This window comes from Astatotilapia calliptera, chromosome 13 (assembly GCF_964374335.1).
Source record: "Astatotilapia calliptera chromosome 13, fAstCal68.1, whole genome shotgun sequence".
Lineage (NCBI taxonomy): Eukaryota > Metazoa > Chordata > Actinopteri > Cichliformes > Cichlidae > Astatotilapia > Astatotilapia calliptera.
This window is the reverse complement of record NC_137434.1, coordinates 23,409,641-23,436,917: the sequence shown is the minus strand read 5'-3', so window position 1 is coordinate 23,436,917 and position 27,277 is coordinate 23,409,641. Positions and strand designations below refer to the sequence as shown.

General features: G+C 37.5%; 3 protein-coding genes and 1 long non-coding RNA gene across 6 annotated transcripts in view; 2 read left to right on the top strand and 2 right to left on the bottom strand.

Moving 5' to 3' along the window:
- srbd1 (S1 RNA binding domain 1) overlaps positions 1–27,277 on the top strand; it is a 116,301-nt gene that overhangs the window by 11,756 nt on the left and 77,268 nt on the right. The window lies entirely within an intron of this gene.
- Positions 6,125–18,897, bottom strand: LOC145419707 (uncharacterized). 3 transcript variants are annotated; one of them, XR_013901034.1, is made up of 5 exons: positions 17,151–18,897; positions 16,723–16,864; positions 14,854–14,915; positions 10,457–14,009; positions 6,125–10,150 (listed from the first exon to the last, which is right to left on the bottom strand). It is a non-coding gene; the product is annotated as an uncharacterized LOC145419707 (long non-coding RNA). The 3 variants fall into 3 exon arrangements; XR_013901033.1 differs by having other exon boundaries at positions 10,457–12,677; XR_013901032.1 differs by lacking the exons at positions 14,854–14,915; positions 16,723–16,864; positions 17,151–18,897 and having other exon boundaries at positions 10,457–14,374.
- On the top strand, positions 19,190–21,014 carry LOC113035569 (SLC35A4 upstream open reading frame protein-like). The gene is made up of 3 exons (XM_026191221.2): positions 19,190–19,334; positions 20,445–20,543; positions 20,711–21,014. The coding sequence occupies exons 1-3, from the start codon at positions 19,320–19,322 to the stop codon at positions 20,906–20,908; spliced, it is 312 nt and encodes a 103-aa protein (XP_026047006.1). The 5' UTR covers positions 19,190–19,319; the 3' UTR covers positions 20,909–21,014.
- cd74b (CD74 molecule, major histocompatibility complex, class II invariant chain b) lies at positions 23,077–27,018 on the bottom strand. Its single transcript, XM_026190737.2, has 8 exons — positions 26,822–27,018; positions 26,588–26,691; positions 25,437–25,606; positions 25,076–25,140; positions 24,855–24,885; positions 24,415–24,624; positions 23,926–23,976; positions 23,077–23,686 (listed from the first exon to the last, which is right to left on the bottom strand). Exons 2-7 carry the CDS (start codon positions 26,671–26,673, stop codon positions 23,933–23,935), a joined length of 606 nt encoding a protein of 201 aa, XP_026046522.2. The 5' UTR covers positions 26,674–26,691; positions 26,822–27,018; the 3' UTR covers positions 23,077–23,686; positions 23,926–23,932.

The following is a 27,277-nucleotide window of genomic DNA, read 5'->3' as shown; positions in this document are numbered from 1 at the left end:
AGTTTTCCAAATGTTTCAATAGTACTGTATAACAGTAGCTTTACTTGCCTCTGAAATGTCTATATGTGTCTTTGTGTTCCACAGCAGGAACATATTAATCTCAAAGGGGGTCATCACAGCAGCAAAGCACACCTTAAACAATATTTTAACGACACAATAGTTATAGAAATGCTGATCCGTGTTCCATTAAATACATTCTCACAGTTTCAGGATCTGTCAGTTTTTCTTCACACACAAAAATAATTAGAGCATCTGTCACAAGCATCACTGATGCAGTATCAGCACTCAGCGGTGCCATCCATCTGCTGAAGTTGGTGTGTTTTTGTGTTTTGGATGCACTGCAGAACTGTGAGTTTCAAGCTGACTTGGCACTGCGCACAACAAAAAAATCAAGGGAGACTTTGTTTGGCTTTGTCTAGATTGACAGTTTTATGTCAGATTCAGGTCATTTCACATCCAGCCTTTCGGTATCAGCTCCGGATTTCCTTTGCCACACTCCATGAAGAGGTCAAGTTGCGTCTCTCTTGTTAGTGTCAGCTAGCTGACAATGTGATGCCGGCTGCGTGTGCAGCAAGAGGAAGCTGCTGCATTGGTTTTATCACTCACTACTCTCCTATATATTGCTGGTATATCACAGCTGCACTCTGATATGAAATGGTAAAATGGCCTGTATTTGTATAGCGCTTTTCTAGTCCCTAAGGACCCCAAAGCGCTTTACACAACCAGTCATCTACCCATTCACACACTGGTGATGGTGTAGCCACAGCCACCCTGGGGCACACTGACAGAGGCGAGGCTGCCGGACACTGGCGCCACCAAGCCCTCTGACCACTACTTGAGTACCACGTAAACGTGATACTTCTGTTACTCCAACACTAAGAATCTCTTTATTATCAGTGTAGTCAAAGCAAGCATCCAATAAACGAATCCCTTCTAGCATATACAAAGATATTGCACTTGAGTAGTTTCATGAGCTGTAACCACTCTTATCTCTGCTCTGCTGTATTGAAATTTCCTGAAGCATGAGAGTTTACTGAGCCTCCGGCATTTGAACTATAAGAGCTATGAAGTGTTTGCCAGTGAAATTAAACAGAAAACATTTCTAGAAATCAGTGGAGTCGAGGGGGATAAAAAGAGCATCAAATTAGATTATGAAATGTCAACATGAAAGCTTTCTTTTTAATCTACATTGTGAGCTACAACAGACCAGCAGAGCTTCTCTCTTAAGAGATCTAGAGATGATGGCACAAAGGTTTCATAGAAGGCTTAAATCCTTCTGGACGTTTAAGATAATGTGGATTTCACAATTCAGTGAGGGCTCTGTACTCATGTAACACTTTCACAGCTGAAATAATTTAGCTTTGTGGTACAGAAACAGAGTCTAATGAGTTTCAGCTAATTGCCTAATTAGTTCAATTCATGAAAAAGCATGATTATGGCTTCCAGTGTATCTTCCCCATTACTCTGTCTCGGCAGGTGGTTGTGAGGGGGTAGTTGTGTATGTGTAACAGGGTTGGGCAAAAATGGCTAACATACATGTAACCGGGATTATGTATTCAGATTACAAAATCATAAGTAAATCATCTAACCAGATTACCATCAAATTTGATTTTAGTAATCTTGTTAGAGATTCTTTCCATCTTTCAAATCTGGGGAAAAAATAAATTATACAACCTTTTTTCCATGATAAGGAATGCTATTGATTTACTTATTTACTAATTTAGTCAGTCACTTCCCCTTCACAGATATGCACTCCATTGTCTGTGCCAAGGGCAGTTTGTCAAACAAAGAATAACAACAGGCAAAGACCTCAAAAGACCTCTTCTGACTTTGAAGACGGCAAAATCTTTTTTATGATGTCCCTGAGTGCACTATCACATTATTCAAGGCCTGAATTGATTCAGCAGTAAATCCTAAATATATAACATATATCATTATAAATACTGAAGGTCTTTTTGCAGTATTACAAAGTTGAGAAAAAATCTTATGTATTAAAAATTTTGATGTAATGTGTATTTATTAACCAATTATATTTCAAAGCAATCAGAGTCTGAGTCAATTTTGTGATTAAAGAGAAAGAGGAAACACGCTGAATTTTGAGATGCCATAAAACAAAGATAAAAAAGGAATGAAAATAAGAAAGCTAGTTAAACTAAAGGAGATTTAAAGCTCACATGTAGAAAACTGACAGCCAGCATGCCTCAAACTGTCAGGTCCTGAAGAGATGTTTAATTAATTAGAATTGAAACAGATGGTATTCATTATCATGGTGCAGTATATAGATCACACACCTGGAAACTGACAGTCTGATGCATGCAGTGGGCCAAAATGTTATAGCTCCAATCCTTTGAATTAAAAATCTACATCAATTTACACAATGAAGTTTTCATATTAGGTGATAGCTCCCCCTACTGTTCCTGTAGGCTACAAACTATGCCAGAACTCGCAGCATCACTAAGGATCAAAATTTAATTTAAAGGGTTAAGAAAAGAAATCAACAGCAAATACAAAAGTCATGTGATTCACAAAGAAAATCAAATAAGCATCTATCCAATCAGAAAGCAGTCGAAGTAAACTAAATGAACAAGGCAGGACTATACGACAGAATAGTGAATTAAGGGTATACGTGTGTGAGTGTATAAATGTGTGTGTGTATGTGTACCCAGCCAGATTTGTGTTAATTCAACCACTCATGAAAGAGTGCGAATGAGCAATTATAGGTAGTAAATTATTGTTTTAATTTGGGATAATTATTGTTTACATACCTTAAATAGCTTGTTTAAATACAGAGAAACCACTGAAATACAACCAGCCATCAACACAACCAAAGTAAACAAGGAATGCTACCCGTTTAGGAAAATAAATATCTAGTTCCTAGAAACACCTACTTTATAATGTAGAAGTGATTAACATGCAAGAAATCTACTGTGGATCTACCCACTGTGCTGACCTCTTGTGCATAGGAGCAGCTGAAAGTAGCTTTAATTGAATTTCTTTCAAGGTTTGTTATGATAGCATCTCAAATTTAATTATGGACTATATAGAACTATGTTGTGTCAGTTATGTTTATACAGTAGTTGCAGCCTTATACAGTTTAGCTGTAAACAGGCAAGAGGTAAACTTTAACTAAGCATGAAGCCTCCACACAAGGTCAAGTTGATGCTGAAGTGAAATCAGGATGAACTCATGCCAAGCTGTTAAAAAGGAGCCAAGAACCCCGAGCATCAATTTTAATTGGTACTGGGTATTGAACACAGTGAAGAGTGTTGGTGATTGATGATAGTAAGCTTCTGGCCAAAGGTATCTACATAAAGTTTGAATACAACAACAACTCTCACAGATATAAAGACATCTGTCTTCTTGCCTTCATTTCTGCTGATCTTTAGGTAGGAAAATAATCCCAATGTAAATCTTCCTTAACTTTGATCAGCACTTGCAGCAGTTAAAATGTGTTGTCTTTTATTTCATTGGCTTCTCTTTGCTGTTTATCTTCCATCCACTACATAATGAGAGTATTCTGTCTATAATCAAACACCTTTAATCAACCGGTCAACATTTTTACTTAAAATGTAATGTGGCTGCTTGACAGGGGGGAAATGGATTGGTGATTTTTTTGTTGTTGTTGTTTAAGAGTAAACAATTAGACTGGAACATCTTACTGAAAGATCAAAGCCTTCGAGCAGCATTATGAAGAGGCTGCTTCATGGTTGAATTTGAACCGCAAAGAAACAGTTTCAGCACAAACTTCAAGATGAGTCTTTTCCCCTGCTGTCAGACAAAACTCACCAATTAAAAATAAAAGGAATCCAGAATTCTGAAAACATGTCCATCTCGAACTGAAAAAGTAAGGTCTCACTGCTTTGAAGGCAGAGACAATTGCCCGAGGTCATCACCAAGTAATGGGGATGAACGCATGAGACAACAGCATTAATGAGGCTGCACTTTCTCCACGGAGAGCAACCTTTTATCTGAGCGTGGTTAAGGACTGAAAGTGATGACAAGAAATCTTTTAGGATCGCCTAAAGGAGGCAGATGTGCTCCTGTGTCCTAATGATTCATTACTGTGTTTTTGTGAATGTATTAATGTCTGTTACATAAATTGCTAACAGTTTCTAAAGCACAAGTTTTTGTTTAAAAAGAAGGTGCTGTAGAATTTAGCAATACACCATTACTGAGCAGTAGGAAATGACAACAGACATTGATTGGGTCAGAAATAGCATGAAACAGAAGAGCTGGTGTGGAGGGTGGGTTGCAAAGCAGCTTGCTGAAGCAGCAGTACAAATGTAAAATGTTTCCCAACAGGACTTCCAGGTGAGCTTGATTCTGTGACATGCTTGAACTAACATTATGCTCAGTTTTATACACCAAGATTATTATTTCTTTTAAATTAATCATATTTTTAAAAAAAAGTTAATTCTCCTCATTTTTGACCACAGGTTTAGTGTCTCTGCATTTAGTATCTGAAATGTATATAAACAGTTCCACCTTGCAAGGCAATGGAAATAATAGGTTTTACTCTGGTTTCCTTCAAGTGCTTAAAATAAATGTATTAGAACACCGTTCTTAAGAACAAGAAAATACAAATGTTTTAAAAAATGAGTCAAAACATCTTTAACTAAAAGACTAAACTTCAAATTACATTTTAAAATTACAAAATTACATAAACTAAAAGTTGCTGAATTCTCATTTTTATACTCAAATTTGAGCCTGGACTCTGGACTCTCTAAGAAGTCAGATCAAGCATAAGTTTTAACTATTAAAACATTTATTTTCTGTTAGTGACATGCAAGTAAGTGTAATTTGGCATCTTAATAAACAAATGAAATAAAAATGTAAAAGTGATTTTTGGTAATTAAAAATATTGGTGATTTAGAACAGCTGTGGCAGATCATTACACTGGGTGGTGGTCTAATAAATTAGTTAAGCAGTATAAATGTTTCACATATATAACTTTATTTATTATGTATTAAATCTGGAGGTTTATCATAAATAATCATAAGTTGTTATTCACTTCATAGACAGCTTCTCAAATTGATTTCCAGAAATTTTCACACAGCTAAAAATATTTCTACCTTGTCACTACATCTACATTTCCCACTTCCAGGGTGAACTTGTGTTACAGATGGACGTGTCAAAACCTGAGTGTAATCTTCCTACCCCTCATTCTTCAACCGATTAACACCATCATTCATCACTTCCAGATAAAAAAGTTCATCATAAGATATATGTCTAATAATATTTCATACTTTGACTAATGTGCACTGAGAAATCAATCCAACTTTCTTATTCATTTGAGGCAAATAAATATTTTCCCTGAGTTTCATCATCTTCACTCGCCCAGCCCACAAAAATAGCAAATGAGAGGGATAGGGGAAAAAAAAAGAAATAAACATAATAATGTCACAATCTGCAGGCAGCAGACCGTGTGGAGCGGAGAGTGAGGACCCAAATGCAGACAACGTAGGCAGCAATGAACTTTAACAAAAGGCGAGCCATTTATTCAGCCTGATTGTCAAAACAGAACGAAATAAGAAAACCAAAATGAATGAGGAATTAATCATGAAAGCCTGGAAAAGTAGGAACATGGAAACACAGGGGTAGGTGAAGAGGGGCTTTGGCAAAGGATGGAGGAAAACAGAGACAATATAGACACCGAGGGATGATGAGGGAAGTGGAAACACATGGAAACACCACAGGAACAAATTTCCACATAATGAGACAGGGAGAGCAAAACTGAACACAATGCACATGAGACAAGTAGCACACATACCAAGACTCAGACAAGGACATGGCTTGACACCAGGATGGGGATAAACAAACATGGGAGCGCATGACAGACAGGGGAGACAAGGATGAACACACAGACAGAACACAGAGGCATGACTGGGATAAAAAAGAGAGGGCGAGAGACACAGAGGGCAACAAACATGGAAACATGGCAGACCTAACATGGACAACGCTAAGGACAAAACATAAAGGTGAGTGTAAGAACACAGGAGGAGAACACTAAAGAACGAAACACAGTGACAAGACTAAGAAAACGGGACAATAAGCTGATGACCCTAAAGTGACTAAACAGGAAAACCCAACATAATAACATCCAGAAATCAGCTTAATATTCTAAGGCTACGTTCACACTGCAGGCGAAAGCGCATCAAATCCGACTTTTTTGACCCTATGTGACCCATATCCGATCACGGTATGACAGTGTGAACGGCACAAATCCGATATTTTCCAATCCGATCTGGGTCACTTTCGTATGTGGTACTGAATCCGATACATATCTGACGTTTTAGAAAGCGACTGCTGTTTGAACGGTCATGTCGCATTAAATCCGTCTTTTACGTCACTGACACAAGACATACGCCAATTATCAGCGCCGGAGAAGCGCCCGAGAAGACATCGTGAACGCTTCCTGGCCATCCACTGTAGATGTCAGTGAAGCTGTTTGGAAGACAGCGTTGGAGAAACGTGAACATTTTATTTGCACTGTATAATCTGCAGATTCTGACAGAAATCTGCAACTATCCTTTGAAGCACCGCTCCTCTCTAAAACAGCAATAAGAACAATTATTAGACTGTATGTAAATAACAAAATAACTTTACAACTTAAAGCTAAATTGGGAAATATACAGTCCAAAACAAGTCTTTATATTAAGGGCCATCAGTCAAACAATACCGTTTGGTCTGGGTCTAAACAGAGCGTCTTCTTTTGCGCATGCGGGCCGCTTTGAGGGTTCACACTAGAGCGCGTTTGCTATCACATTTTATTTGAACAAGCAGACAAAAAAATCGGATTTGAGCATTAAGACCTGCAGTGGGAACGTAGCCTAAGATTAATACTAAGATTCAAAAGTCCAAAACACAGAACGCTGGGTCACCAGCCAAGAACAATAACAAATAAACTTACATAAGAGGCTAGAAGTCCCCTAGGCCCCATATAGTTTGACCAATAACACCACAGATATGGGTCTATACATCAGCACTGCCACTATGAAATTGAAAATGCAATCAGCGTGTGGAGCCAGCTGTACTTTCAGCTGCCAATTCTTAAAATTCCTCCTGGAGGTTTGGCTATCTTTCATTCACAGTTAGCCTCCTGCCCTGGCTCTCAGCTGCTGATTCATCTTCTTTAAGACTGTCTTATGAGCACACAGTGAACACAGAAGATCCAGTAACTGCTGTAAGAGAAACTTTAAATGGCATTTCACCTCCCTAGGTGCAGGGATGTGCACCTGAAACCAGATAGACGAATGAGTGTGACTACAAGGTGCAGAACAGCCACACCTGTCTACTACAACAAGAAACAAAAAAGATATTTTTCAACTACTTAGTCTATGATTCTGAAATTCTATGTACTCGTGAAAAAATGCATGTAGTCAATCAACAAACAATAGAGGATCTACAAAGCAGAAAGCTGGATAGAGCACCAAGCACCTTCTTCAGCTGATAATCATTCAGATTATTTGCTGACTGATTTGTTTATTTGCATGATTTGTATTTTGTTTGGCAATGTTAGAAATTAAACTACATCAGGATGAGAAGCAAAAGTAGCTCCACTGCGTACTATATCAAGATCCCATCTTTAGTAATGTACTCTTTAAACTTGCATAATTTAATGAAAGCAACCGCAGCAAACTCATCTGTTACAAAATCAATGACTCAGCACAGACAAGAGGAAAAGAGTAGTGTAAGAGAAAACACATATGCATAGCTACCGAGTAATAACTAAGAGCAAGGTGATGCGCTCGGATGAGCAGTAAAATATGTTCAATGAATTGCATGAGATTGGTCAAATAAGGACAGAAGATGATGTTTAATCCAAATGCAGCACTATCATACTTTCAAAACGTAGCAAGGAATGAAATTTTATCATACATACTGAACTGATCCGTGCTGTTTTGAGGATCGTGCCAAAATGTTCACAGATTTCAGTTTTTGTATATGTTTTAAGTGGACTTTTGGACAACTGCAGAATATTCATATTCCAAGTTACAACGTGACCAGGTGAAAACATGAGGCTGTAATCAGTCTTTGATTTCGTAGATTGATGACTTCACTTGGAATGAGTAAAAAAACCTTCTTGGAGTTTGAAAATATGCTAAAGATGTGACTTGAATCACATCACTGTGACTGGCACTCTGTGTCCCTAAGGCTCTCAGTATCCAACTTCTTATCTCTCCTTGAACTTACACCACATTTGTCATCGCTGTCAGCAGGAAAACTCTTGCTCTTAAATGTAAAGTCAAGCTCCATCAGTTAAAGAAAATCTCATTATAAAACAATAACGGGTTTGTTCTCGACTCGAATGAGAAATCATATCTGTCAAATGTTGCCAACACATCATTTACATTAGATGTAGATAGAAAGAGGCAGACTTAATGTTATGCAATTACAGAAAATAAAATCACTGTACACTGTAAAGTTTGCTTTTGTCCTTCAAGCTATAATTTGTTTTGAATAATGCATAGAGTGAATGAGTGTGTGTTTATCTGCATGTCTGCTTGGTAGTTTATTAAAATGCAAAATGTCTTTTCTGTTTTCAGGCTTGACGGCCAACTTGCTGGCCTCTGAGTGCTTTTGTGTGTGCTCTGTCGGCCTGTAAAAACAGACTTACAGCATGCGTGTGCATGTATCTGTGTGATTCAGTGCCTCTGTAGATGTGTGTGGGTGTGCAGAAAGGGGACAGGCTGCTTCATCATTCTAGTTAGTTATGCAGACAGACTTAGCAGCAGTTCTCTGGACGTGGCACTGTTCCCCTCCAGCATCAAATATTCAGCACACACACCTCTTCCATTCCTTTCCTTGACGCTAAATCTCTACACCTGGAAGGCCTTCACAGAATGTTGATTCAGTTTACGTCGGAGCAGCGAGTCTCCTGAGGATGTTTCTAATAGAAACTCCTTTCTAATAGAAAACAAAAGTAACTGTTGAACATCACAAAGGTATAAAAGAAAAGCGTTGCTGCATATAAAGCAAAATTCAGCTTATTCCTTCACTTACAACACAAAATTCCCCTCAGCATGCAAAATTTAGAAACTTAAGTTGATGTGTTATAGAAGCAGTAGTTTACAGTTGAAGTTGCTCAGCAGATTCATTAATATCAGACCCTTTTCTGTATTCGTTTTTACACAAATTTACATTTGCTATAAGGATACATTTTAATGTAGATCATTGTAACCTACAGTACTGAAAGAGGGCATGGTTAACAAAAAAAGAAGTTACTCAACACAATTTAAATGTGACATGACAAATATTTTATGAACGTACAGCAGGTCTATATATGTTTTCATTATGAGCATTTCCTTATAATAAACAATCAATTTTCCCTCTGCTTAACTTAAATTCCTTTTGTTGCTAATAACAAAAAACAAAGTAATTAATTTAATTTAGATTTCTATTAATCAGACATAAGGAGCTGCACTTATCCAAATAATTCGAATTCCATCAATAAATTAATTATTTAGTGTTTCAGCTTTGCATTGTATTCTGAATTTTGTCTCTGCATTATGGCCACCAAACAGTCCACTGTCTCAACATTTTATCTCAGATTTATATAAATAGATATTTTTCTGTCCAGTCTCCACAGCAGCCTCTTCTTGTTAACACTCCAGCCCACACCCTACAATCTGGGTGTGCATTCATTGGAAACAGTTTCCACTCAAATATTATCATAATTTAGTGACACCACCCTCATTCTATCAGTCTGTAATAGTTGAACACTAAAAGACATTCATATGTTAAAATTCTTCTCTTCCATTTTATCCCATTTTTGAAATTACATGTTCTGAAAGGCTTAACCAAGGGTCAGAGGGTGAGAACATGTCCCAGTGGATATGAAAAACACAACATGTTTTTAACTATTCTTATTAAATTCTACTTAAGACTTCACTCTTCTTTCAGCTGTGTCTAATACCTCATCTCCAGTATCAGAACTTACATGCTCCAGTTTATCCCTCCTGCGAAGCCAGACACTGGCTGAGTAGTCCTGCTGCTGCACGGCTGTTATTACGGAGCTGGTTGGAATCCCGGTGACTGGATAGCCAAAACCTAACCCCTGACACTTTGTGTCCTGGCCACCTACTATCCCGCGTATTCCTCGTAACTCCATGGCTGGTTGGTTGGGCAACTGGTTCAGTGGTCTTCCACTCTTGCAAAAAAAAAAATCAATTAGCTTGTTGATCCTCAGCCAATAGGTTAAAACAACTCTTAATTCAGCTGCATCCCGTACACTCAAATTTTAACTCAATTTGCACATGCTGAAAAATAAATACACTTATTTCTCTGCAATTATAAAAATGTGAGTTTTTTTTTTCTTCCAATGTGGTTTGCTATAAATATTCCGCTCTGGTGGATCCTCTTCTGTCAGTGTCTTTAATGACTTAAACACAAAATCCCAGTTTGAAGCTTTGCATTCCTCAAAATAATCAACAAACAGCTTTCATTCTCACCATACCTCTCTGGTTATAAAATGAGACTGTCCCTGTCTTCAACACTTTTGACAAATGTCCATCGGCTGCAAGAAATCCTCTTTCAAGTGCTTCTCCTTCTCATGATATTGCAGAGATCTTCAGTATTTTCTGATCTGGGTTAGACTGGGTTTGGGCTCTGCCCTCAGCAGACGAGGGACTCCGACAACACTGATCAGGACTTCCACCGATTCAGGCATCCCCCGTGTGAGAGCGTGAGTGTGAGGAACAGGAGAAGGGAGGGGAAGAGGAGGGGTTGAAAAGAACACTGAAAGAGGTAGAAAGAGAGGGGATGGACAGAGTTGAGGTGAAGCTGATTCATAGTCATAGAGGGAGGAAAGACCCCTCTGTAAAGCATACGCCGTTATCAATAGACTCTGACGACAGGAGGAACAGACACATCTGTGTTTATCCAATAAACATTATTCAGCCTTTTTCTTAATCTTAAACCTCTTTTTATCCCTTCAATCCTTTCTCTTTCCACTTGTTTTGGCAATTGCCTCACACTATGAAATATCAGTGTTTTCTTCTTTTAACCTGTCAGCTCTCTCCACTTGTGTCACACTCTTTTGCTGCCTACACCTCCAGTTCTGCATTGTCTTTCTTCATTTTCTTCCCACCGCACACACTTGAGTATTTACAGGTTTTTCAGTTGTTTATCTTTCCACTGATTTATGACACATGTACCTCTGACTGCACTCAAACATGCAGACATACGCACGCACAAACATCCCCCTTGGTGCATCACAGCAGAGTGGTGCAGTGAGGCTGCAGTACCTCTCTTTCCTTACCTTTGGTTGTGTCATTGTGCCAGAGAAGCAACAGAGCTTAAAAACTTTAATTGGCATCTGGGTAAACTCATGCATACTGTACTGACACACACACAGACACACACAATCGGTTCTACTTCCAGTTACAGGACATTGCACTCACTTGTATTAATTTCCTTTCAGTTATTCCTGTGTGCTAGTACTGATCGGGGCGATTGTGGCTCAAGCGTTGGGAGTTCGCCTTGTAATTGGAAGGTTGCCGGTTCGAGCCCCGGCTTGGACAGTCTCGGTCGTTGTGTCCTTGGGCAAGACACTTCACCCGTTGCCTACTGGTGGTGGTCAGAGGGTCCGGTGGTGCCAGTGTTCGGCAGCCTCGCCTCTGTCAGTGCGCCCCAGGGTGGCTGTGGCTACAATGTAGCTTGCCATCATCAGTGTGTGAATGGGTGGATGACTGGATATGTAAAGCGCTTTGGGGTCCTTAGGGACTAGTAAAGCGCTATATAAATACAGGCCATTTACCATGAATCCCTAAGTCTATACTATATTCCATTAATCTATAGATGTCTTCACCCTAAAATTTAATGAGCTGCAATACAGAAACTTGCTTTCTTGTTCCAAAAAAGGGGAGGCAGCTCCCCATAATATAAGCAATGCAAGTTCTGTCTCACACACCATCTACACATTGAAGTGATTAGTGGTGGATAGCCAGAGCACTTTGCTTCACTGAAATAAAAACAGTTCATTTTAATTGCATGCACTGACTTCCATTTCTGTGGTTAGTGTTAATGCTGGGAGTCTGCCAAAGAATGACAACACATGCAGTCTCTGCTTATTATACAAAAATATGATTGGGGTGCCACTTAAAAATAAATAATAAAATAGCGAGAAATATATAAGGCTGTGAGGGTGTTCGGATTTTTTTTATTTTGTGCATGGGAGGAATTCAGGGTGCTGTCAAAGAAAATGTGTACTGGTTTAGTCTAGATTTGATACAATTCCTTAGTCAGAGCCAAAGATTGTATAAAAGATGGATTCTGCCACCATGAAGTCAACCATTAGGTTTTTGATTCCATATTTTTTTAAACCTTTGGGCCCTGCTATGTCAGTTTTTTTGTAAGAGGGCAGAGTGCTAAGTTATGAACTAACTACCAATTCTGCTACAAAGTGCTAACTCACAGACTAAAAGACTAGAATTTCACACACTAAAACAATTAGCTCATTTTAATACATTTTTGTTTACATAGCACCAACTCAAAGCAACAGCTCCAAAATGTCATTTTCTTTTTCATGGTAAGCTAAAGTGTAAGAGAGACAACCCCAACAAACAGAGGCTTTTCATGAGCAAGCACTTGGCAACAGTGGAAAGGAAGAACTCCCTTTCGACAGGAAAAAACTTCCTGCAGAAACAGGCTCAGGGAAGGACAGCCATCTGCCTTGACTGGTGGAGAGTGAAAGGAAAGAGAACAAAGAAAAGAAAAGCTTAGAAAGAGAGGTCAAAAAGCAAACTCTAGGATGGAGAACACAAAATTCAATGACATGCACAGGTGATTTTTAATATATACACATGGAGGGGAACGATGGGAGTGGAGCAAAAATGCTCAGTGTATCATGGGATGTTCCCCAGCAGCCTAATACAATTGCAGAACAACTAGTGGATGATTTAGGGTCTCATGGATCCAGCCCTAATTTTAATCTTTCTCAGAAAGGAAAGTTTTAAGCCTAGCCTTAAAAAAAAGAAGATTTCTATCTCATGAATCCAAACTAGGAGCTGGTTCCACAGGAGATGGACCTGATAGCTGCAGCCTGGCTCTCATTCAACTTTTAGAAACTCTAGGAACCACAAGTAAGCCTGCAGTCTGAGAGTTAAGTGTTCTATTGGGACAATATGGTTTAAAGATGAGATGTGATTTTGTCTGAGCTTTCAAGACATAGAAGAGAAGCTAATAATGAATTACAATACTCCAGCCTCAACATAAAGAAATGCAGGACAGGACGTTTCTAATTTTCTTTCTAGGATATTTATAAATATTGTGCAGATGGCAGAGAGCAGTCCTACATATGTGTTTAATGTGTCCATTGACGCACATATGTGCTGATCAAAGTGTACCAGATTAAACAATACATTTTTAACATTTTTAGCACAGAATACAATAACTTCAGGTTTGTCCAAATTTAGGAGAAGAAAGTTACAGGCCAGGCCTGTTTTGAAGACATGCCTGTACTTTACTTTCTGTCGTCTGGCTTAATAGACAAATGTAGTTGAGTACTATCTGAATAGCAGTTAATTTTTTTGCAATGTCTTCTAATAATATTGGATAAGGAAAGAAAGTATTGGTCACAGCACAGAGCCATTTGGATGAATAAACTGGAATCTATTAAATCTAACAGACAGATACGACTCATTTAATTTAATTGAATACAAGCAGTGCATTGTTATCTCAGTTTTATGTTATGAGCAGTGGTATTAAATGGTGGATGGAGGCCTAGCAGAGCAAGTATAGAAACACATCCCCTGTTAGATGCCGTAAGAAGATCATTAGTAACCATCACAAGTGCTGTTTTGTTGCAAACGTCTTGGACAGTCTGTATCACACAACAGGTCATAATATTTGTTGGATACTTCCATTAAAAAGGTCCAAACACAGTGGAGGTTTGATGACTCCCCAAATTCCAATGTCCAGATGGATGTTATGAGTTTCTTTCATTTTTCAGTCCCGGTTAGAACTAATGTTACTATTACTGCCGATCTGGGGGAAAAGCACTTCCACACCTTTCATGAATAAAAAAAAAAATAATGACATCATTGTATCATCTGTTATTTAGATGCACTGCATAATGTTCCTCAGACACTCCATAGAGATATAATTAAAGATTAAAATTAAGATTCAGTGTTTTTTGGAAAAAAAAGAACTTACAGCAAGCCATATGTCAGAGCTGTACAGTTGGCTTAGTAAGTGTATTATAAAATTTGCTTTTGAAGAATACTCAGTTTTCTACATTGCTGTATAGAAAGTTATCAGGCTCATTTCATACATGGATTACTTTATACCGCCAATCCAATCATCAAGATTATCCTTTATCCAAAGAAATGGTGTAAACGCTTCTACCTATACTGGCCTCCTTACACAGGATCCAGTCTAAAATTTGATTAGTTGTTTTTAGGAGTCTCAGTGGTTTGGTACCCCTTTCTTAATAGAAACTTTAAAACCCTGCAATCCTAAGAGAGTACTGAGTTCTACAAAACAGCTCCTCTCGGACATTCCTAGATCCAGGCTTGAAAACAGAGGCGATAGTGATTTGAGTGGTGGCTCTTAATCTTTGGAACAACTTAACTCTTTACATAAGAGCTGCCCAGTCTCTCAATCATTTTAAGCACTTTAGAAAACACTATTTCTTCTCGCTTGCTTTTTTGACTAGTCGAGCAGAGTATTCTGGCTTTTATTATGCAAACACAGTCTTATTTCCTTGTTTTATTTGAGTTTTAGTGTATCTTTATTGTTTGATTTGGTGACTCTTACACATATAATTGCATATTTCCTGAAACTTTACAGCACTTTGGTCAACTGAGGTTGTTTAAAATGTGCTATAGAAATAAACTTTGACTTGACTTATACCTCATCCTGGTGGTTGCTACAGCAAGGAGCCTGGGCTGTCCACACAAATGTTGACATGCAGCCTGAAAAAAATCAGTGTATATTAAATCACACAGCCTCACAGTCAATAAAGTTTGACCTTCTCTTCTGTTTTCTCAAAGGTTTAGAAAACTCGCCCTTACTAGACATGAAAAGCTAATACTACCTAGCTTCCATTCATTTCTGTGTTATTTTTGAACTCATTCTGTGTTATTTTCAAGGCTGATAATTTTTTTTGTGACACCTCATTGCATTTAAACAATGCTGAGTCAAGAATATTTGTGAAGCAGTCTCAGTCCCTCTGCAGCTCTGTTTCCTTCACTCACATTTTTCTCGGCTAGGAGCCATCAGTGGAGACGCGGGCTGAATACTGAGCACTGAGGTTAATGAGGGAACTCGGATGAAGAGGGGCCCACAAAACCACTGCACCTTGCTGAAAGGCTTTTAGGCTTTAGCCTTGGGGGAAAAGCATCACATTAGCTGCTACACTACAAAGGTGTCTGACTGATGAAACACTTTATTTCTATTAAAGTGGATCAAAAGTGATCCCAGGCTGCGACTAGGTTAAAGCACAAAGCATTAACCGAAAAACTTTGCTTGTTAAGTACATTTTTTCTGTCTTTTGTATAGTGCCGTGCAGCACAATAGAAAGAACCAATTTATGCACTGTGATCCTTGATAACATCCAACATGGTAGTGCAAAAGCAGCATAGAGTCAGTACCACGCTGCTTTAGCCATAACACTCTCGAAGCGGAGCTCAGGTTGTGAAACCATAACTCAGTGCTCCTCACACAAGGAGCAGCAGGAGATGAGTTTTATACACTCTGTGATAAAACTTTCAATGTTTCAAGCACATTTCTTCTAAGAAACAATTCCTTATATTGCCACATTCACACTGAGTACCTGTTTCATAACAACACAACAACTTACAAGATATGAAGGAGCAAATAAAAACATAAATCATAAAGGGTATGCTGCTGGCAAGTTATCCCAAAGAGATGCTTTTAGAAGCTCATACAGTATTTCATACCCTGATTATCAGAAGATGTCATCCCATTTGAGGAACACATATTTGCTGTGAAGAAGCTTCTGAAATTAAAGAATTTATGTGCCCTTCAGAGAAGCTCATATTTACTCAAGATTGCTTATGAAAACCATTTGCTTCATTAAGTTTCAGTAAATCATGGAGTAAACATTTCTTGGGGTTTTCCTGCTTTATTCCCAATGAAGAAAATAACTAACAGACAGTAACACATACAGTGCTTTGACTATAAAATACATTTTAAATGAGTTCTTTAATCACATCGGGAAAAAAATGACTGCCTCGACATCTCAAAGCCAGTGTATGCAGGGCTTACTTCTCCATCCTTTAAATTATAATGACTACATCTGCTCAAACAACCCATGCTATTGCTGTTTGGAGTATTAACACAAACCACATTCATTATGCAAGAGAAAATGTTCCGCTGGGCTTGTTGAATAATAAATGAAGCTTTAGTCACAAAGCTATAAAAGTCCAAATTATTTATTGTTTTTTTCTAGTTGGAAAATAGGCAAATTTATTACTGTTTCAAAGGTTATTTTGGGCGAGCTGCATCTCATGACATTACAATGACTACCTAAACTAAAAATGATAACTCAAACATAAATCTACGATCTGTCCCTGATATTCGTGGTACAGTATATGAATACACATTTCCCTGAAGCTCATCTCTGTAATGATTGCACCCTAAGCTTCCGTGACCTTTCCAGTACAGAGGCGTCCAAAGATTAGTCAGCCAAACATGCCTCAGCCAAAATCAATACGCCCCCTGAACCATCAACAGCACTGAAGATCACAGACGCCTTACCTCCATCGCTCCTTCCAAGTCTTAAACACCTGCAGTCCAGGGGAGTGCGAGGCCAGTCTTTCATCTCATGCAAAACTATGCAGACTGTGTTATGTCCAGCTTGAACTGACCATTAAATACTGTGGTCCATATCAGGTTGGTCCTGCAATAACCCAAAACAAGGAAAAGTTAATGGACTCTCTGTCCTGCCTGAGCATGAGGATTAAATACCTATAAGCCCCTTCGGAGAAACAAAAAGGAGCCAGCCAGTAGCGTCTAAAAAGTAGAAATTTATGTTTTGGCAAGATTAATCTTTTTAAATGAATAGTTTCATTTTGCAGTTTCGCCCTTTTTGTCTCCTTTTGCCTCTACATCAGATGGGAATAACTCAAGTTCTCTAGTAGGTCTTAAATGCTTTCTCTTGCCATCTTTCTCAATCTCTTTCTCACCTCCTGTGACTCGGGGCTCTGCCATTCACTCTCACTTCCACAGTCTCTGGAAAGACACACTTGTGGGGAGTCATGCTCTCAGCAAGAAAAAAATAAATCACACAAGGGTTTAAATCCGATTCACTTGATGTAATGACTTAGACTTCAATGTTATACATCTATGGGAAAATACTTATCTTGCACTATCCCTACAATGTTTATTCCCTGCTTCTGTGGGATGCACTGATGATTACAAATGAGAGATAATGAGCATCTCTGTTTCTGTTTCTCTGATCCTCTATCCCTTTGCCTAGCTAATTATTTATCTGAACTCTTGTTCATTTTCTTTTCACTTTCGTTTTTCCCATAATTTGGATCTGTTCTATTATATTATTATATCAGTATATTATATTAGTATTTCAGCATCATAATGTGTGTGTGGTGGTGGGGGGGGGGGACTGCTCTGCATTGCAAAAGCCAAACTGGAACTTGGAATTAAAGAGGTTTCAGAGTGAGAGATGAAAGAGGACAATTAAAGTAATGAGCCCATTGTGACCATGTGAGTTATGTTTTGGTTAAATTGTTTTTGAAGTCTCCCCAATTATCACAGTGTTCAAACATAGCATATCATTATTATTATTATTTTTTTTTTTTGCATGATCAGAAATAGCAGGGTAATTAATTGCTTCCTTTATTCGTATTTCACCTTAATGAAACTTATCAGGCTGTCACAAATTCTGAAGAAAGTGGGTTCTGGTATTTGCCCAAAAAATGATTGCCAGTATTTAAACTGCTGTAATTGACTTATTAGCCTATGATCTGCCCAAGAAATCTCAAACATATCTTTCACGGGTGATATCAAGTCATCTTGAGCCAGAAATAACATTCCTGTCAAAAGGTAGAAGTTGCAGTCATGTTCTGTCAAAGTGACTGTTATAAATGCTTTTTTTTTATCCAGGTAAAAAAGTTTCATTGAAATTAAAAACTTCTTTGTCAAAAGAGATCTGCCCAAGACGGCAGCACAAATAAAAAAATATATATATAACATAACAATTCAATAAAGATATTTAAGTGAATTCACTATAATGTGGAAGACAGACTAAGGACAGGGGCATTTGAGGTGGATACAAACTGTTCTGCATGTTTAAATACCTGAGGTCAACTATCCAAAGAAACGGGCAGTGCAGAAGAGAGGTGAAGAAGAGAGTGCAGACAGGGTGAAGTGGGTGGAGTGTCAGGAGTGATTGGTGAGAAAAGGATAGCAGCAAGAGTGAAAAGAAATATTTGCAACATGGTAGTAGGACCTGCTATGTAGCATGTTTTGGAGACAGTGGCACTAACAAAAAACAGAAGGTTGAGCTGGAGGTGGCACGGTCATAGATGCTCAGACTTTCTTTGGCAGTGACCAGAGTGGACAGGATTAGAAATAATTCTGTCAGAGGGACAGCTCAGGTCGAGGGCTTTGGAGATCAAGTTAGAGGGGAAACAATGAGATGGGTTGGACATGTGCAGAGGAGATATAGTGGATATATTGAATAAAGGGTGTTGAATATGGAGGTGTCAGGCAGAAGGAAAAGAGGAAGACCACAGAGAAGATTTATGATATTGTGATGTGCAACAGGTTTGGTGTGATAGAGGAAAATGTGAAAGCATTAAGTACAATAGGTAGAGTCATTGCAAAACATGCCATTTCTTTACATCATATATATCCTTGACATAAATCCTGTTGACTACAGCCTATTTATCAATATAAATAAATATATTAGACATAAAACCCCCCCCCCCCCCACAAATAAACATCAGCAATCCCCTTTTTGGCATGACACTGGTAAAGAAAGACCTGCCTGGCTGATGAAGACAAGGAATGAGAATGTATTGTGCCTGCAGGAGACCAGGTGGATGGGAACCAAAGCCAGGAGCATTGGAGCTGAATATGGAGCTGCCAGGCAGGAGTAAAAAAATGAAAACCACAGGTTAGACTAATAGATGCAGTAAAGGAGAAAGCTGGTTTGATAGGGTGAGATCATTGAAACAGATGATCTGAAAGGAGGATCTTCTGCCTCCTAAAGGGAGTAGCCGAAAGAAGAAGAAGAAGAGTGGTCTGTGAATACACCAGTGGAGGGCAGTAGACGTCATTTTTAAGCAAATCTACGAGAACAAGAAGAAGAGGTGCATCAACGGACTGGAAAGATGGCTAATGACAAGGTGTGTCTCCAAGTTTTAATGTTAAGCCAACTTTGAATAGTGGATAGGCGTTCATTTTAACTTGAGCTGTCACTCAGCATTAGCTGTCAGCTTCAGCTTGGGGTGTCACTACGTAAAACAAGTGTAGCGTCCTAGAGGTAACTAGCTAAACCGTTAGCTTACTTTCCGTTTAACCGAATGAAATTAGCAAACAGGAAATACATTTGTCGTGTATTCAACCAAATCCATAGCACTGTCAATAAGCTGAAAATAAAGAGACTGTTAATTTCATAACAGTAAACGTTTTGCTAGCTGCTAAAATAACGTTGACGGGAAGGACTAGATTTGGAAGGTCTGTTCACCTTGAGACTGTCAGTTAGCAAACAACGAAAACACGACCCACAGCGCTTAAAATGAAATATTTCTACTATTAAATAAGCTAAAAGAAAACAGTTAGCTTAGTAACCTGTCGAAAATAATGTTACTGTTCTCTAAAAGGTGTCATGCCTGCTTAGGGCAACGGATATATGGGAATGGTTTTAAGAGACAAGTATCTGTTCCAACATGTTCTCTATGCTTTTTGTTTATTTTACTACCATCGGCATAGGGTCACTGTTGTATAAGTTACCCGTTTTACCTGGTTTGTGGAATGCAGTGTGTTTTTACACAGAGCTCGGGGAAACACGAGGAAATATAAGCCTAAAGGCAACTTAACTAATAAGGGGTAATAAGATAAAACCAATTTAATATTTAGTTCCAAATGTGGAAATTGCCTGTTCACGATTGCAAGTATTAGCAAAAACCATCTTAGTATGTGTTTTCTTTTTAGTTTATATGGTGTACTTTCTCTTATTGGAAATGGATAATCTGCAGTCACCTGTTAAGGTAAAACAAAACTGAAACTAAAACTCAGACAACAGAGTCTCTGAAAGAAAATCCATCATATGCCCAAATGATTTTAGAACATATATTTTCAGTGGATTTTCAAGTTCATTGTCAGAGCGTTTGCTGTGCTTGGTCATAATACAGGAAGTTCAAATGTTTTATTTTTAGATACACTCCATGTTTTAGAAAACTCTGGATGCCTCCACTAACCTGTTTGCTTGTCTCTGTGCCTACATGTTTTTGTAGAGTCCACTGGGTCAACTCAAGGATCTCGTGGAGTTAAAAGACCAGTTGGAGGACATTCAGAAACGGGTAGAAGATGAGATACAGGCTGGAGTTCCTCCAGTAAGGCTCACAAATCAAATATTATTATTATTAGTAGTATTAGTATATATGGAGAGAGAGCATAGTTTACTTTGCCTTGAATTTTGTTGAGAGTTAAGTTATAAAATTATAGGTCGAGGTATATATCAAAACACCAGACCGGGTCTCATTTCTCTTCCTCTCTCTAGGGGGGCAGTCTGCTGGCTTCTCCTTTCTTGAAGGGTTTTCTTGCTGGGTACGTTGTTGCTAGACTTCGCTCTTCAGCGCTGCTAGGCGTTGCCATAGGCACGTGTACAGGGATGTATGCAGCTCAAAATTATGCTGTTCCCAACATCGAAAACACCATTAAAGACTACATACGCAACCTGAAAGGAGGACACAAGTAAGGAGGAGGAAAATTGGAGCCAAACAACGGAGCAAAGCGAGCGTCAGACATCTACAGAAAGAGTGTGCCAGTACAGCTCCACATGGGATCAGAAACATATAGAAAAAGCTTAAAACTTATCAGAATTTAATGTGGTATTTTTTTACTTTAAATATATTCAAATAATATATATAAAAAATTTATAATTACACTATTGAATTTGGTATAGAGTGAAAAAAACAGCTATTCTTTTCCTTTATATACATATATATATATATATATATATATATATATATATATATATATATATATATATTTTTTTTTTTTTTTTTTTTAAATTTAGTTGACCCCCTTGCAGAAGACAGCTCATTAATTCATGCATTCATTAATATGAATGCAGAAAAATGTCAGTGGTTGAAATTTAGACAAACTGCTATTGTAAATCCTTACAGCTGCTATGATTGACTTCTGAAGCCAACCTTGTCTTTCATTACAGCACATGCTTTCTAAAACTTAATTGAAAGACCAACAAATATGTAGCTGTAAACTCTGGTTCGGTTGACCTCTCTAGCATAAGCTTATTGTAAGAAAACGCGTTGCATTTTGATGAAAATTCAAACAGGACTTGAATTCTGTGTGTTTTGGTATCTTCTGCCCTCTAGTGGTCAGAAATCAATAATAGCAGCCTTAACTAATGACACTTTTTCCTTGTTGCTCAGGGTGTAAAATTGCCTCACTTTACATCACACAGTTCTTCTCTGCAAAACCTGTCAAATCTTTTGGTTTTTGTTAGTTTTCACATTGTTTACAGTTATCAGAGCAGTGTCTGTAATGCGGAGTAATGTCAATCTACAGGTACAGAACCCTTCCCCTTTCCTTCTGGATTATATTTCCTAATCTCTATAAGTTAACACTTTTCAGAGACCTGTCTCTTTCTTTCCTTTTTTTTTTTTTTTTTTTTTTTTTGGACAAGTTGTTCCATGATTGACTCAGAAAAACACTCAATTTGCCAGAAATTATGTTGCTTTTTCCTGTGTCCTCACAATGCTGAAACAATTCTAAGAGCAAGAAAACAGCCAAATGCCAAAGCAATTCTTTTTCTTTATTAAGATTTAATTTGCTCTTTGGACTTTTAGAAAAACTGGGGAATGTGTGTTAAAGCATTTCATGTAAAGTATACATTAAGAGTGCCTACTATGGTCTGGAGTTGACAGTATCATCTCAAAAGCCTTGTAAGAGTTGGCTGCCTGTTTTTTATATGCTGGAAACTGATCGTTTGCACATGTATCGATTATGCTCTTTTAATCTAAAGCTGTTAGTAATTAGTATGTTTTTTTTTTTGGAGTCATTTATTGAAATCTGTAGAATGAAAAGTGAAAAGTTTTACTTTCTTAGAATGTGCTGATTGCATCATGCACCTATGAGTTGTACTTTTTTAGTATTAGAGGTTTAAGCTGTAAAACTGAGTGTTTTATCCATAGACTATGCTGCTTCTGCTGCAGGAGACACATCTCTAATAATCCAGCGTGTAAAGTTGTACAAAATAGTGGTGCCACTTGGCAAAACCAGCATACATTTCAGTGTGAATTTTCATTTTGCACAGCGGATATTTCACTATCCACATACAAAAATGTGGACAATCCGCTTTTTCAAAGATAAATCAGTAAACACTACAGTATTCAGTGATTCTACAAAATATATTGTTGTTTTTGCAGCTTTAGTGTAATATTAAAAATGTATTCATGTCTATGGAAAGCACTGTAAAACTGCACTGTGATGTTTTTAACATGGTGGCAACATCGAAATGAACATTTCACACCATTGCGTAATTAGATCTCTGACAGAAATTAGATAAACAAGCCATAAAGGAGAAAGACGTTTCAGCTTGTGATCAGCTTGTTAGTTTTCAGGCAAACGTGTGTACTGTATGTTTGGTGACTGGAATCCAGAAACAACATGTGCCTATTGACAGTCATTGTGTTACTGTCTCCATATTGTATGTTTTAGTGTCTCTTTTTTTGTCCTATCTTTGCATGTTTTTAAGTAATAATGTTTGTGGGATATTGATTCAACTTGACAGAGCTTTGTTTTAGCAGTTTTGGTTTTTGTGTGTTTATGCTCCTACACATCAAAAACAGAACTGTTTATAATTCCCACTGTGCTGGTATCATAAAAGAAAACCATCAGAACTGTTTTTAACAGGTTTTATTTGGGTTGTTCAAATAAATCTACTCATGTATCCCGATTGTGTCCAAATGATCCTTCAGAACTTGTAATAACAGCTTTATTATTATTATTACTATTATATTTTACCTTAAGCCAAACATGACAAAATTAAAAGACCAAGCCTTTGATGTCAGGGAGGACTGCATTTACATTTTGTCAGAAATCCATTCTTAAAAGTATTTTTTAAAGTACTTTGGCTTAGCTTCTCTTATTTTTTCCTCTTTATTTATGTGTGCCTCCCAACACAAAAACCACATTCTTGTCCAATCATCAACATTAAAATAAAGCATTTTAAGGCTGCACACTAAACACTATTTGATAATTATTCATCTTTAATAGCCATTAAAAATCTCCAATCACGGTCAAAAGGCTCTGCTGTCAGTAGAATATTGGTTGCAATAAAATAGGAACGATAGCAAGCAGGTAATTGGTTACTGGTAATTTATCAGCGATATATAAAACCCCATTAGCTTATTAAGTGCAGCTGTGGTGATTAATTCGGCAAAGTTGTAACACGATACTAGGAGATGAGCCGAAACTGGTTTCTGGAAAAGACTGAAGCGGCTTCTGTTGCCTAAAACAACAACAACAAAAAGCATGATTAATAAATGATTAATGGTTTTAAATTCGCTATTCAAGACAATTGTACTTTTCCAAAATTATTAGTTCAATTTAATTTTATTTATATAGCACTAAGGCACATTACACTGTAGGGAAATACCCTACGATAGTGAAATGCACTTTTTAATTGTAGAAACTGTAGCTTATAGCGATCATATAAAGCAAGACAGAAGAATATGATTGTTTACTCACCACAGTTTTAATTGTCCTCACTGGGAAGACTCAGCATTCTTATCATGGTGCCTGGAAAGACAGATGTTGGACTGTAAGTGACACTGTAGCTTAAATCAGATCCTGAATGTAATCAATAATTGAATCATTTAAAGGTTTTAGATTTCTCCAGATGAATCAAGATTTGTATATGCATATCGGAATTACATTGCAATCCTCTTATGAAAGATCAATATTTTTAAAACAAAAATCCTGAGTTCTCTGAAAGTATATTCAATATCATGCTAAAACCTAATACACAAATTCATTAATCGTGCACAACTCTACAAATAGTCAGCAAAAAAGTTCACTGAAATCTCTGACGTGTGGGTTGTAGATTTAAATAACTACATGAAATAAACCATAAATGCAACAATAAAATGCTGATATGAAACTGAACATGGCATTTTCAATAATATATTTTTTTTTCTAATTTGAACTTAATACTCAAAATCTGTTATCTTGTCTCACCAGCACGGACGGACTGATTGCAATTGGCTCGTCCTTGGCGCAGGCTTCCATTGATCTGTTCCCCGGTGGCTGTGTTCACACACCAGCAAACGGACTCGAAGCACTGCTGGGCCTTGTAGAGGCCATCCTTTTCACAGGCAGGTTTGAAACCTGGCACCTGCACAGGCTTCACGCCAGAAGCCTCAAGCTGGCACTTGGTGGGAGGAGGGGCTGTGAGAGCAGGGGAGAGGGGATGAGTTGATCCACATTTTATAAATTTGTTAAAGACAAACGGCAACAGTTTAATCTTTCTGACTATTGAACTTTGAGGTCACATATGAGGACAGAAAAAAGTGCATTTTTGTTAATAATAATAAAAAAAGCATTCTCTAGGCCATAAACAGATGAGAAGATAATTAACACATATACAGAATATATGAACACAAATATTTAAGACATACAGGAATCATCTGGGGTTCCAGTTGAAGAGTCCTGCAACACAATAAGTTAAAAACCACAAATGAGAAAAATGCGGGACTTTAGAAGTGTGTCAGGATTCACTAAAGTTGTACTTATTTAACTTTAAAAAAAATAGACAAAATTAGGGTTTAGGGTTAGATTTGAACTGAGACTTACTAACTTGAAAATCAAAAGCCCAGTTTCAGACTTTTTTTTTTTTTACCGTGTCCGCAAGGTCCGACATCAGCATGGAGTTCGAGGGCAGATGCATCTTCATGGGTGCAGGAGCTATGGACAGGGAGAGAAAGGTGTATGTGAGACAGAGGTAAAACAAAAAGCAAAATACAGAAAAAAGAGAGTGGCACTAAAAATAAATTGTACAACAACAGAGAGCTGTAATTCGGTTTCAATAAAATTCTAGGCACTGATTCATTATCAGTCTAAGTTGTTTTACAGGTAACAGGGCAGTTTCATGACATTTTGTCTTTTTTTTCATCTTTTTTAATGTTTAGCGGTTAAGCAGTTTGTTTTAAATAAAGCTTTTTTTTGCTGCATCCTGCTAATTCCCAGCATAGCATTCTCACCAGAGTTGACTCGTGACACCTGTGACTCAAGTTTGTTGTTCTGATCCTCCAGAGATTTGATGTCATTCTTCTGGCTGAGGAGGAAATAGGCGGTCATCGCCTGGCCCACAATCAGCACACAGGCCAGAAGGGTCAATCCTGCCACCTTATAAGCCCGGGTAGAGCGGCCACTGAAAAAAAAAGAAAGCAATATTTCTTTATTAATGCTTGTAGGATTAAAAGAATATTATTTGGCACTAGAAGGTCTTCAGGATGAAAACCTTCAGTGGGAGAAAGATGATGAGTAGGTAGGCAGAAAGGTTTATGGACATAAAAGAATATGAAGAATGAAGAACCTGATTGGTAACTTAGACTTTTTGTTGGCTCAGAACTGGGGAAAAAATTGATATAACAGGAACTATGTCCATGGTGCTCATGTGTATACGTAACTAAGTAATGACATCAGCTGTTGTCAAGCAGACACCCGAGTGAACATCTAAGATGAGCTCTGTTTTCACCAGGGCATGTTTTGGACAATCCTTAATTTTATTGACGTGTGCTCAGCAAGAAGTTTTTTGACTTCTGATTTACTGATTCTAGAAAAAAAATATCCTAAAATCATTAAATACAGTTTTGTTTTTAAACAAATACCATATATATTTCATTTGCATATATATATATATATTTATTTTTAATTTTTTTATTAGTTTTCTTATTAGCGTGAAACATACATAAAATATAATTACCATTATATAAACAATCACATATCTATGTCTATACATACATATTTATATACCTAAATAAGTATATACAAAGGAGGGGAAAAGGGAAAAAAAGGAGAAAGAGATAGAGAGAAAAAAACAACAACAAAAACCCCCCCAAAAAACAAAAAGAAATTTTCTCTCTCTATTTCATTTATATTTTTATTTAATTCTAAAATAACATTAATTTCTATATCAGTAGCAGTCTTAGCATAATAACCCACAAATCCACTTCACATTGCAGTTTTGGAATCTATTTTTCTTTCATTCTTTTCTTTTTGCAGTGTGTAAATCAATTAGTGACACACACACACACACACACACACACACACACACACACACACACACACACACACACACACACACACACACACAAAATAAAAAAAAAAACAAAACATCTTAAACACTTACTTCTGTCCTGGCGCTCCAACATTGACGGTTGTTTCGTGGCTAGGAGCGCCAATTAGAGGTTGGGTTGGAGTCTCGGGGTCGGCCATCTTCACGCAAACACAAACCTGGGGGCAAACATACATATATTTTTTAAAAAAACCCACTAATTACAAAATAAAACAGAAAGAATAATAACATGCTTTCATAAACACACACACACAAACACACACAAGAACACGGAAACGGGTTGTTTACCTTCTCTTAGGTCAGACTGTAAAGTGATTCACGGTATTAGTGACCGAATTCAGCCAAATTTTACCTTTATGACTGAAGAAAGGCAGAAGGAACTGAAAGCTGAAGGCAGGGGAATCCCGCACTGCCAATCTCTACTCTGGTTGGCGTTTTTTTCACAAACTGAATTTGTGATTGGCTGTTTGTAATAGTTCATCATCTGTAACTAGGAGCAGAGAATACAGACGTTTAGTCTTGGAAAAACAATTGAGCTCTTTATATGGCGAAGTAAATGGGGTATATCTTTGAATTTTATTAAATATCTGTAAATAATTTAACTTTGTTAACAACACAAACAACATACTGTGTTTTCAAAATACCTGTACTACCGATTATGTCTTTAATAAAAATATTTCTATCTTTATTTCTAAATTTAAATCTAATATTAACAAAATTCTACTAATAACTATAGATTGAGGA